The 13,098-nt window shown below is 39.6% G+C and overlaps 1 protein-coding gene across 2 annotated transcripts in view; it reads right to left on the bottom strand.

Moving 5' to 3' along the window:
• Positions 1-13,098, bottom strand: part of B4GALNT4 (beta-1,4-N-acetyl-galactosaminyltransferase 4) — a 206,201-nt gene that overhangs the window by 11,982 nt on the left and 181,121 nt on the right. For both annotated transcript variants that reach the window (XM_034416704.3, XM_087881271.1), the window contains exons 10-15: positions 9,483-9,626; positions 8,748-8,857; positions 7,766-7,866; positions 4,151-4,233; positions 774-2,049; positions 172-485 (exon numbers count right to left, since the gene is read on the bottom strand). In XM_034416704.3, coding sequence (XP_034272595.2) covers positions 172-485; positions 774-2,049; positions 4,151-4,233; positions 7,766-7,866; positions 8,748-8,857; positions 9,483-9,626 — 2,028 coding nt within the window. The remainder of the gene's footprint in view (positions 1-171; positions 486-773; positions 2,050-4,150; positions 4,234-7,765; positions 7,867-8,747; positions 8,858-9,482; positions 9,627-13,098) is intronic.

The raw sequence follows: 13,098 nt of genomic DNA on the forward strand, positions 1-13,098 counted from the left end.
AGCAGGATAAAAAGAATATTTGTGTATTCCAAGAGTTTTCCAAACTACTTTCAACCCCAACCCAACTATAGTTGGTCTCCAGTTTTGTTTTTCCCTCTGCCTCATACATCATGCCATCTCTGCTGGGAAAACCAGCCTTTCAACCCTGGGATACAGAGGACGATCACTTACCTGGGACGACAAAATGTACCATAACATCATGCCTCCAGCTGAGCCGCAAAGGTCGGCAGAGGATGGGTTTTCCGTACAGAAGACTCCAGGCACTAGGTGGTGGTTGAGATTGAGTGGACACAGTTGCAGGCCTTTCAGGGTTGACTTCAGTGCTGTCCTCTGACTTGCCCTGGTGGAGCAGGACATAGATGTATTCTGAGAGCCGGACTGTTCTCTGGCCCCTCTCCATCAGCTCTAACTCCATCAGATAGCGGTTGCCTCGGGCTGTGTCTCGCCGCTTCTCAACATTAATGATTCGCAAGAGGGTGTAGATGCTGGGGAGTGGAAGGACAGAAAGTTGTCATATGGAACCTTGGGCCACATCAAATACTCTTCTTCAAGAAACTATCTTACATCAGCTGATTGATTTAGCATTGCTTTATCTCCTTTATTCTGACAAGATCCTGGGAAGAACACACACATCCTACAAATACACAAATGCAACAATTTCCCCTAGAGTAGTACACCTAATTGCTGAATGGAAGGGTGAAGGGGAACCTCACACCACCCTTATCTATTCTGGTGATAATGCCTCCCTTCACATAATTCTCTTCCATTCTTACCCGCCATTCTTCTCATTGAGTTTCTCCATATACTGAGCCACCACATCCACCACCTCGCTCTCACTCAGCTGCAAGTTTCCCGAAACGTTGCACCTCAGATCATTCCAGTCTGAACGGAGCAATTCAAAGTCAACAGGGCTGACACTAAACGTCCTTTGCCAATTGATGGAATCCTCTAGCCAGCTCTGCTGTATTTCAGAGTTTTCATAGCTATAATCAGACACTTCCTCTTCCACTTCTTCCTCCTGGGTCTTCTCAGGGCCTTCAAGCCCCTTTTGCTGAGATTCTGTCATTTCTGACATCTGTAGGAAAGATGTCACTTGCACACCTTCAGACAGCACTACCTCTGAAGAATTGAAATCTAACATAGTCCTTGCTGGAGTGGTGACTTCAAAGTTTTCTTTGCTGAACAGCCCTTCTGCAGGCAAGATTGAGGCACTTGGATGCATCTGCTGCTTAATACTGCCTTTGAAAGGTTGCCTACCATAAAATTGTTCCCATTTCCGGCTGACTTGTAGGCCTTTCCTTTTAGAAAGATCTGTTTCCTTGGTGGTATTACCAACAAGCGAAGATGTTCTATGGGCAGAGGGAGAATGAAGTTTGTTGGAGGGAGCAGGGCGACCCTGAGGGATCCTGGAGTTCCATCGCACCTTCCTTGGAGATCTAGGATAGAGGAAGACTCCAGGGAAAACATCCTTCTGTGATGGGGCCTTCTTCTTACTGGGTTGCAACCTGGTCACATATACTTTCTCTGGAGGTTTGTTTGTCTCTTTCTTGGATTGTTTCTCCTCCTTAGGACTCTGCTGCTTGGTCTTTCCAGCAAAGAAGGGCACAGAAAGGTGAGGCTGGAGGCTGAAAGAGCTGCCTTTTTTTGAAGATGACAGTAGTCCCTGATCACCTTCCTTCCTTCTCTTCTCCACATCTTGTGCCCAGTTGAGAGATCGACCATTGATGATGACATGTTCTCCAAAGGGTGCTGCATTCTCATAAGCCTGGAAGCCCTTAGATGGAGTCTGAGGACTCAGGCTAGGTTCACTGCTTGGGCCTACAGAGACAGGCTGCCTTGTGAAGTCTCCTTCTTCATTAAACTTCTCTTGCTTCTGAAGAAAGCTATTATAGTCCACATTATTCCCATAATCTTTTGTGGCTAAGGGCCCATCTTTTCTCTTCATCCCAGTGAACACATGGGCATCCAACATACTGGGGCTCTTGACATCAGGAAAAGGGTCAGTAGGTTCAGGACTATCAGCACCTTCTTCCTCCTCGTCAAGGAAATCTAGGAAATTATTCACAAAGTAGGTCAAACCTTGGAGTGGTATCTGTGATTGGTAGATGACTTATGGGTAGGGAGGTTGTGGCAGACAATGAGATAAAGAACAAAGTTTTGAGTCAACAGAGCTTATAAGAGGAGACTGAGAAGAGGCTGGGGAGGTAGAAAGCAGCAAACATTTAGAATGAGCATAAGCCATTGGAAAACAGCCATAATATTCCTGTTTCTTAAACTCAGCAACCTCCATTGCTCTGATTGTAAGGCAGGAATGACTTTTTCTTAAATTCAATTTCCATGAATCCTAGACAGCATGGCTAATGGCAAGGGATGATGAATAAGGCAGTATAACAACATCGGGGTGTGTGTAAGAGACAAGTTGTCCCTCCCTGTTCTAAATAAGATACTTGATGAAGCAATGAAAAAACAATGGCCTTATGACCTTCATTTGCCTGTACTGTTGTTCTTCCTGGCTTCTAGTCTATTCTGACTAACAAATTATTTTGGGTCAAAAATAAATGTACAAAATTACTGTGCACAAAATAAAAAATACATACTATGTAGGTTCCCATTATTTGTTTTAAATGCAGAGTTTTTATATTTTTGGGACAGAACTAGGAATTTGAGTGATAGACCTTGGTCAGTTTCCAACCAGAAACATTAAGATATTTTTTTTCCTCATATAATTAACAAAGTCTCTCTCTCTCTCTTTTGAGAAGAATCAAGGCTACATTTTGCAGAGGCTGAAGGTGTAATATTCTTACTACTGCAAACCAGATTTAGGTTAGGAAAAGTATTGATTCCATTTTAAGGTAAGCAAAATATTATTCTCAGGATTAACAATGTCTAGACTGCAAAAATTACTTCCTTGATTAGGATGGCTTTTAGAAATCCAATGTCGCAAAGATACAGGGAAAACCAGAGATCAGTGAGTTGCTGAAGGTACGGGGAGTTTTTGATTTATGATAGTAATTGGGACTATAATTTTAATGGCTAAGTGATGTGGTCATTAAGCGAGTCATTACACCATTTGACCTGATTTTACAACCAGTTTTTACAGGAGTCATTAAGCAAATGGCTTAATGTTAAGCAAATCATGTGGTTGTTAAGTGAATCTTATTGCTTAACGCACTGTAAGCCACCCTGAGTCTCCGGAGAAGGGCGGCATATAAATCAATTTATTTTAAAAAAAATCTGGCTTCCACAATTTACTTTGCTTGTCCCAAGCCAACTGGAAAGGTCTTAGATGTAATTGAATATATGAATGACCCTGAGGAAAGAGAAGAGAAGATGCTGCATAGGACAGAATCAGACCAGGGAAGGAGTTACAGTTGCTTAACAGTCAAGAAATAAATTTAGGAAAGATCCACCCTGATGGAGGCGGGAAGTGTTGTATCTTCAGACTTGCAAGATTCTGTTTATGTAGCCTTAGAATAAAACAGAATCAGTTCATTCTCACAGTATTTCCTGTCTGGTTTACACAAATCATGGTCATGTGACTGCAAGACGCTGCAACTGTTGTAAATGCAAACCAGGTGCTGAGCGCCCAAATTGCGATCACGTGACCATTGGTGTAGTGTGACAAGTCATAACTGAGGACAGTAAGTCACATTTTCTGAGGTTGTTGTAACTTTAAACTGTCATTAAAATGAAGTCCAAGACCACCTGTAGGATGTTCTGCGCAAAATATGGCCAAAATCAAATATTTCTGTGCATAGGCAGTACTGTATGCCTTTAATAAGGCCTCTTGAGAATCTGCTCGTGTATAGCCAGCAGGATGTGCGCAAAACCAATATGTTCGTTTTATTTATAAGAAGAACTGATCTTCAAATTAGCTTTCTGTTACAGGAGCAGAACTGTCAATGCTATCTAAAAAGGAAGTGCCTGTGTAAATGCATTCAGAAATCACCCCAAAACACTACCTGTCACAGATGGAAATTTAAGCTCTGCAAGTGGTTAGTACAAAAATATTACTGCAAGTCCTGCAAGTGGATGGTATTATTATAATACTGCTGACAGCCAAGGATTCAATAGCTGCTTATAAAATAGGTTAAAAACTAAAAAGTGGTCTCTGATTGGCTGGAAGAAGCTGGATCCTGGGAATACTCACTATCAGGATTCAGGAAGAGGAAGGCTCTCTGGTGTAGATCTTCCTCCTCTTCATCCATTTTCATGTACTTAGAAAAGCCAAATCTGGAGGTAAAAAGAATAATGTTTCAGACACAGTGTATGTGTATATACACAAACCCACATACAATCTGTCTTGCTCAAATATAGCTAAGGATCTTGGTCTACCTTATCCTATTTTTCACAGATTCTAGAAGGGCATTTTAAAGACTTATAAATATTGCAAGTGTAGGTTTTTGTGAGTCATAGCTTGCTTCACCAGATATCTGGAGTAGTCGGCTACACACATGTACTCACCTGGATGCACCACAGTACTGAAGGACAGAGACAGTTGTTGAAACTAAGGTAGTTTCCGAACATTTAGGTAGAAAAGAACACAATGCATGTTGATGAAATATATTAGTAAGGAGCAAAGCATCGGAAAGGTAAGACCCCGTCTCAATGCTGATGTCAGAAACTACTCATAATATCTAAGACACAGAAATCTGTACTTGCTGTACATGACTCAGTTGTAATTAAAACTGGCTCAAGTATCAGGAGAGTATCATGCCGAGGTATGTCAAGGGCCCCCAATCCTCCACTAAGCCTTCTCCATGGGGTTCACACCTGTCCTGCAAATGTCTGCTGAAAGGGCCTTCTAGACATATAACCATAAATGCAGAAAATTCTTCACAAGCTGGAACCTGAACAGATTAAAATCACAGCTCATGTGTGAGTCATGTAAAGGCTCCTCCCTGCAGTTGTTGATAGTCAAGAAGTGGGACTCATTAGCACATGTAACATGTCATAGAGTTGTTTCTCATCCACAGGTTATTTTAATCAGTTTTTTAAAACGGCAGAGTAGGGTTGGGGACATCTTCTACAGGGCATCATGATTAAGTGGGACAACCTGCCTCCAGAAATTGTGAATGCTCCAACACTGGAAGTTTTAAAGAAGAGATTAGACAACACATTTGTCTGAAATAGCACTTAGCACTTAGACTTATATACTGCTTCATAGTGCTTTTACAACAGTCTCTAAGCGGTTTACAGAGTCAGCATATTGCCCCTAACAATCTGGATCCTCATGGTATAGGTATAGGTTTTCCTGCCTAAGCAGGGGATTGGACTTGAAGACCTCCAAGGTCCTTTCCAACTCTTCTCTTCTCTTCTCTTCTCTTCTCTTCTCTTCTCTTCTCTTCTCTTCTCTTCTCTTCTCTTCTCTTCTCTTCTCTTCTCTTCTCTCTTCTTCTCTCTTCTCTTCTCTTCTCTCCTCTCCTTCTCCTTCTCCTCCTTCTCCTTCTCCACTCTACTCCTATTCCTATTTCTACCATATTTCTTTTTCTATTTCTATTCTATGGATGGCCATGCAAATATGGCTAAGATAAATTGGGATGTCTGGGAAGGGAAAGACAGGCAAATCAAAAGAGAATGGGTCAACAGTATTTGTCCTCTAGCCTTTCTATCATTATATGTACTAGAAGCCCAAAGGTCAAATATCTCCTGCATTCTTATTTTATATTTCAAATATTCCCACAGAGTTGTTTTGCTGGGCTCTCCTCCTGCCCCAGAACTGGGAAATCATGTCAGCATAAATTGTGCTGCTCCTAAGGACCATCCAATGTGAGGCCATGCTGTGCTGCTTTTTGTGCAGCTTCTCCAGTGGCAATATGAGAGCAGGGACTGGCACTGTTCCTTGGTTAAATTCAAATGTCACTAATGATAGGAAAGGCCATTACCAAATGCTGTGAAAAATGTGCACCTGGGTAGTGATGTATGGTCTGGATGATCTGTTCAGTCATTTCTTAAATTCTTTTCCCAAAGGGTAGTTGATCTAACAAGAACTAAATGGCAATTACGAATTTCTTGTTCTAACTGCAATGTGGTGGTTGTGTGGATTTGTGCCACTCAGGTGAAGCCGCTGAATAAGTGTTTTTGGAGAGTTAAACTGCTTTTAGTGTGTCTCAGAAAAGTGTTCAGCTATGAGATGCTCTGCTCAGGCACATCCATATAATTTCTCCAGTTTTATTTCAGATCTATTTTTCAACTACTAGATGGTGGCAAAAAAAAAAAAAGGCTCTCTTCCTTAGCCACCTATCGATCATCCAGATTTCTGTAACTGAGATATAGCTACAGTAGTGCATTGTTAAACAGCTGGAGATTCTTTATAATTCAATTTTTTTTGTATAATTTTATTAAGGATATTTTTAAAAAAGATAAAAACTAATACAAATTAATGAAAAGTGAAGAAATAAATCAAAGAGAACCCTAAAAATTCAAGAAAGAAAAAAAGTAAAAGAAAAATAGGAAAGAAAGAAATAAGATACAAAGAAGTAGTTTCCAATCTTCTTTACAGCAGCTATATGTGCAATTATAAATTTACCCCTTATTCTATGGTTATAACACAACTCTCTTCTTTTTACAATTTATTCCATCTACTCATCAAAACCATAAATCACAAGTTCATTTTTTCCCCTGTTTCATGCAAGACGTCTATAAGGCTTTGCCATACAGCAATAAATATAGTCATTGCCTTTTCTCTGATCAAACAATTCAATTTAGCCATCTCAGCAAGTTCCACCATCTTCAACAACTTCACTGATGCATGCATCACATCACAGCACACATACACAGTTTTGAACATCCAAAATACTAGAAGAGGAAAAATTTATAACTATATGTTGAAGTCCTGTCTGTACCAAATTGCAATTTGCAAGTAACTTTTTTAAAAAAGAAATAATAATTCCAGGAAGAGAGTGACTGAGTGCATTCCCAGAAAGCACTGGGCACTGGAAAGGGAATACCTCATCATATGGGACACAGAAGCATCATTTTCTGTTTCTATTACACTTGTTGAGGCAGAGAAGGCTAGTCATAAAGAAGGCTTCGTGATTTCTAGGTCCACCAGTCACCAATACTTAAAGTGGGGATGAGGAGGGAGGATGTCCCTGTGAAAGTGTGACAATTTTAGTCTCCCACAGAGTCAACATAGTACCACAGAAACAAGAGTCAGGCCCAGGGACTGAACAAAAGTGGGTGGTCCCATCACAGGCCTACTAGACCAATTGCAGCTAAGCAGATTTGCACCTCTGATCATCTCACCTCAAGCTTCTTTCCCCATATGCCAAGGAGCCATGGTGATGCAGTGGTTAGAATGCAGTACTATAGGTTAACTCTGCCCACAGCCAGGAGTTTGATCCTGACCAGCTCAGTGTTGACCCAGCCTTTCATCCTTCTGAGGTCAATAAAATGAGGACCCAGATTGTTGGGGGCAATATATGCCGCCCAGAGAGTGCTGAAAAGCAATATGGGGCAGTAAGTAGGTGCTATTGCTATTGTCCAAAAGAGAGATCTTCTAGAAAAATATTTCTTTCATGCCAAAATACTTTGGACCCAGCTGCAACATGCCTCAGTAGTAGGCTACCTACTAACTAGATGAACCTCCATTGCAAAGTCCTTAACAAACAGAAAGTGGGACATATTGTCATTGCTGTGAGCAGGTCGTGTGGATGAACCTTCAGTCTATTAAAAGATAACATACTTTCTTTCACCAATAGACTTTCCACACTTCAATCACTTCTTTCAGAGCTGCTTTGTAATGACTCTTCTTCATACTTACTTCTCTAGGTACATTGGAGATTCTCTGTAGAAGCATTTGTTCTCTGATTCCATGTGTGTAAGCCGGGTGAAATCATTAGGATAAACAAAAGAGAGGTAGACCTGTAGAAGGGGAAAACTGGTAAGAAAAGTCACAATAAGATGTCTATCATTCCAGTTTCAACAGAGATTAAGGAAAAAGAAGAACAGATGTGTGGACCAGAGGTGGGTTTCAGCAGGTTCTGACCAGTTCTGGAGAACCGGTAGCAAAAATTTTGAGTAGTTCAGAGAACTGGTATTAAAAATTCTGACTGGCCCCGCCCCCATCTATTCACTGCCTCCCAATTCCCAGATGATCTGGAGGAAATGGGTATTTTGCAGTATCCTTCCCCTGGAGTGGGGTGGGAATGAGATTTTACAGTATCCTTCCCATGCCACCCCCACCAAGCCACCCCCACCAAGCCATGCCATGCCCACCAAGCCACACCCACAGAACCAGTAGTACAAAATTTTAAAACCCACCACTGGTGTGGACTATATCACCAGGAATAAGCAAATCCTAAAACACAATTATTATACAGGACCATAAACCTTCTTAACTAGGGTGAGAAAAACTGTTAAGGTCTGCATCTCAATGTCTGTGTTGTGATATATTTTAAATCTAGCTTTTATTTTCTTTGATAGAGAAACAAACTTCCACTCCAGGAATTGTGGCTGAAGAAACATAGGAATTTATTAAAAGACATTAAATATGGTTTCGGTATTCAGGCAGTAATTACCTTCCCTTTCTTTTCTCTTCTTTATCCTTTCCCAGTTCTCTCTTCCTAGATTCACCTTTCCGCTCTTTTCTGAACATTAACATTTCATTAATAATGTTAATGCAGTTCCCATTAAAATGTTCTGATCACTGTTGATGCTGTTATTTTGCATACTAACAAGAAATAACAAAAAGACGAGAAATGTGGGCAGGGGAAAAATGGTAACAAAGCCCCTCAGACACTTACAAATTGCAGGCCCTGATAGCGGGCAATAGGAAAGTCCTTCACCACATATGTGGGGCTGTAGGCACAGGGGACCAGCACATTCTCCACATGGGACGGCTCAATCTGGGGAGCTGATATAAAGGCAATTAAAAAAGAAGAAATGAGACCTTTCTAGATCACATGATGTTCCAGGATCTACATGAACTCAATATAACGGACTATTCACTGCAAATTATGATCTTCTTGTCTTGATTTGTCCTCATCTATGACATTCACACTTAATTGGTTCAGTTAAGTGCCAGATATTCATCTTTTTGGCACTTTATGAGGAGGAATTTTGCTTTCTGTGGAGAAGCACTTTCTTAGGAGCATCCTTCCTTGCAGCATAAAGTGATCTACTTATAAACAATATTTACATTGTTATAAACAATAACGTTATATTGCGTTATAAACAATATAGGACCAGCTTTTGTTATTCCCATGCTGAAGTACCCCAATATTCTTGGTGAACATCAGGTTGGAGACATCTATCTTGCCCTTTCCAAAGTTCTCAAGATAGTAACACAGAAATGTGGTCAATTTCCCCATACATAAACACTTTTTATGAATGCCTGTTTAACACTTGGCTGCTCACACAGATATTTACTTAGCCTAATCCCCAAGCGCCAAGCTTTTATCGTACTTCAAAGCACAATACAGTTTCCTAGTCTCCAACTGTGTTCCTCTTAGTCAAATTGTTTCTTCTCTCCCACTTACTGAGGAAGAAAATATCCCGAGGGTCAGGCTTCAGCATATCAGCTCCATGTTCATCCTTTTGTGCACCCCAGAGGTAGCTGTCAGCGTGGCTAGCAAGAGACTGAGGCACATGGTCTACCTCATTCATTTTCAGGCTGGATTCATCTGAGGGCAGAGGAAGAGAGGGGCAAGAAAAAAGGAGGTATGACTGATGGGATTAAAATTTACATATCCTTGGATATTTGCACAGCAAGGGGTAGTCCACATCTCACATTTGTTAGAAATAAACATCGAACAAGAGGCTTCTTGGAACAGATTCCTAGCATTTTCACAGAGCCTATTAGCTGCAACCAACCTACCCCGGTCTAGTAATAATTAGTGGTTTTTCTTCCTTACCCAGTTCTCTTGTTCTTATTAATGTCATTTTCGGGGGTGGGGGGCATTGTAATTCTGAGAAGCTGTGAGTTTTCTAGAGCTCAAATGGTTTGCATGCATGTGCACTTGTGTGTGTATGTGCACAAACGCACACACGATATGTTCAATGTATCATTTAGCAATAGCACTTAGACTTATATACCGCTTTACAGACCTCTCTAAGCAGTTTACAAAGTCATCATATGGCCCCCAACAATTTGGGTCCTCACTTTACCCACCTCAGAAGGATGGAAGGCTGAGTCAACCTTGAGCTGGTGGGACTTGAACTGCCAAACTGCTGGCAATCAGCAGTCAGCAGAAGTAGCCTGCAGTACTGCGCTCCAACCACTGCACCACCACAACTCATTTTTATTAGAAATTCTTAGACCAAAGGCTTGATTTACACTACAGCATACTTTTTGATGAATGTGTCACTACTTTCTTCATAAATCTATGCTACTAAATCTGATGACCTTGTTGCAGAACTTGCTTGGTATTATGGTTCCTATTTTCACCTTAAGGCCCTGCCATTTTTGTTACTACCTGCATGCCTCCTTTATAGTTTATTAGTTCTTTGTTCACTGCTTTTTAATATTCTTATGAAAAATTGTATTTTTCTTTAGCTATTCATGGTTTTGTTTGTTTGCTGTACTCTTCTTGAAATTTTTTAAATTTAGATTTAGGTATATGTCACATTTTTATTTTCTGTTGCCCCTGGGGTTTGGATAAGGCTTGTGACCGATGCCCATTTGTTTTCCTAGTAAATGCTCACTTCCAAACACAACTGGTTGTTTTAAAGGAGACCTCTTTCCTTCCAATCTCACTTGAGTTTTTACTTGAGGTAAGGCTTTTAGAACTATAGGGAATTCATCAAAATTACGCAAAGCTAGCCTATATTCTATCAAGGTATAGGTAGTTTTCACTTTTTATGTGGTATCTCTATTTTTTATTAAGCCTTTTTACCAACTCAGACCAGGGGTGGGTTCTAAATTTTTTTACTACGGGTTCTGTGGGCATGGCTTATTTTGTGGGCATGTCTTGGTGGGGGGTAATGTGACTGGGTGGGCATGGCCAACTTTTTTTTTTTTTTTTACTTTTAAAAGCATTTTTTCTACAACCTTAAGAGGTTGCAGGAAAAAATGCTTTTAGAAGCCTCTGACGATCAGGCAACTCAGCTGGGATCGGCAGAGGCTTTTAAAGGCATTTTTTTCCCTACAACCTCTTCAGCCCAAGCTGAAGCCCAGCTGAGCCACATGATCATCAGAGGTTTTTTTTTTTACTTTTAAAAGCATTTTTTTGGCTGAAGAGATTGTAGAAAAAAATACTTTTAAAAGAAAAAAAAAAGCCTCTGATGAGGTGGGCGGGGTAAGTGAGTGGCGACCGGGCCGGGGACCGGTTCGAGGGTGTGGCCAGCCAACTACAAGTTCTTGCGAACCGGTGCGAACCAGGAGCAACCCACCACTGACTCAGACTTTTAAAATACGACTGTACAACCTCTTCAAAGCTGGCTGTTACCTAGGTGGAAAAAAAAGAATTTTCCAGTAGTATTTGTTAGAAAAAGCGATTCCTTTCTCTTGAGTATGTTTAATGGTAAGCACAGTCATTATTTTTAGAAGGCTCACAAGGGGAAGGGAACTGTTACAGACCTGCACTACTAGGGGATGTATTTTGAATGGGTTATCATTTGGATGTCTAAAGACTGGCTGAGATTCAATCAGGATTTATCTGCTGTGCTCTCTTCCAATAGTCCCAATTTATTTATAATTTTCTTTCCAGCTGCTCATAACTTGTGTCTTTTTAAAACAAATGACAGTTTATTCTGCATCTCGAAACACCTGTTTTAGAGAAGTGTCCATCTTTTTAACTTCTTTCATCTCCTCTTTCATGTTTAAAAAGTCTCATACATTCTTTTCAAAAGCTGTCAATTTAATATCCAGGAATTTGGCCAATTAAGTATCAAATGACTCGGCTAACTTATTGCTCAATTCCTCAAATCTTTTCTAACATAAATATGGTGTAATTCATCTCTCTGCAGGTTGCTCTGCAGAGTGCCCTAACCCTCTTCTCTGCTATTTATGCTGCTTTTCTGGTGGTTGCTATTGTAATATTTTGATCCAAAAGTGAAAGTGTCTCAATTGTCAGGGAAAAAGTATAAGGAGAGCTCTTTTTTTCCGTTTTGTCTTTCTGTGTCCTTAATACTTTAGTTATCTCAAATGGCACTCTGTGGTTATAGTCAGCACCACTGTCAGCTTCTTATTACCTTTAATTTTTATTTGGTAAAATCCACCAATTGTCTGTGCTCTGTAATAGTAAACAGAAAAAATATTCCCACAAATGTCCGGTTCATTTGTCTAGTTTAATTCCAAATTATTCCAAAGCACATTCACTACCGGTAAAACAATTGATAAATAATAAAAATAAAAAATGAATTTCAAAATAACTATTCACTTTATCTGTTTTCAACTTTCTAACATCCATTTCTTGTTAAGCTTTTTGCCAAAAGTCTTTTAAATGATAAAAACCTGTCCTCCCCCATTTTTAGTCCAGAAAGAATGTTGACTCACCAAGTGGAAGTCTCTTATCCTGCCACTCAGAAAATCTGCCTTTAGCTGTAAATTAGTTATAACTAAGAGTGTTTAAGAAATTGATTAATGTGTCCATATAAGCTGCATTAAGGTTAATTTATGATTCACCAAAAGAACAGATAATTGATAGATCTAACAAAATCTAACAAAAACCTAATAGAGATATTAAAAAGAAAAAGACAGAAATGACCCCTGTCTCTTTCCTTGTTTATTTTGGTTCTTGAAATAGTGAGTAAAGATATAAGATTAAATGAGAGAATTGTGAAAGTAAAGATTTTAAAAAATATATAAATAATTTTGCAGATGACTTGGTATTGATTGTGAAAGTTCCCTTAAAGGGAATTGAAACATTAATGGGAAAACTAAAATAAATTGGTGCATTAGCAGGATTTAAGATCAAAACCAAATATGAAAATGTTAACAAAAGCAAGAAAATAGAGATCAAACAGAATCAATGAATAAAATGGTTTTTAATATTGAGAAGAAAATGAAATATTTGCATATCACTATGACAAATATGAACTGCATTTGATTTCAAAATAATTATGTTGCTAAGATGGGAGAAACTATCATACAATTGTCATTGCTGGGGAGAGTTTCTGTAATAAAAATGAAAGTCCTGCCTAGAATGATACTTT

The sequence above is a fragment of the Pantherophis guttatus genome, chromosome 1, assembly GCF_059756535.1.
Source record: "Pantherophis guttatus breed Tessera chromosome 1, ASM5975653v1, whole genome shotgun sequence".
Taxonomy (NCBI): Eukaryota; Metazoa; Chordata; class Lepidosauria; order Squamata; family Colubridae; genus Pantherophis; species Pantherophis guttatus.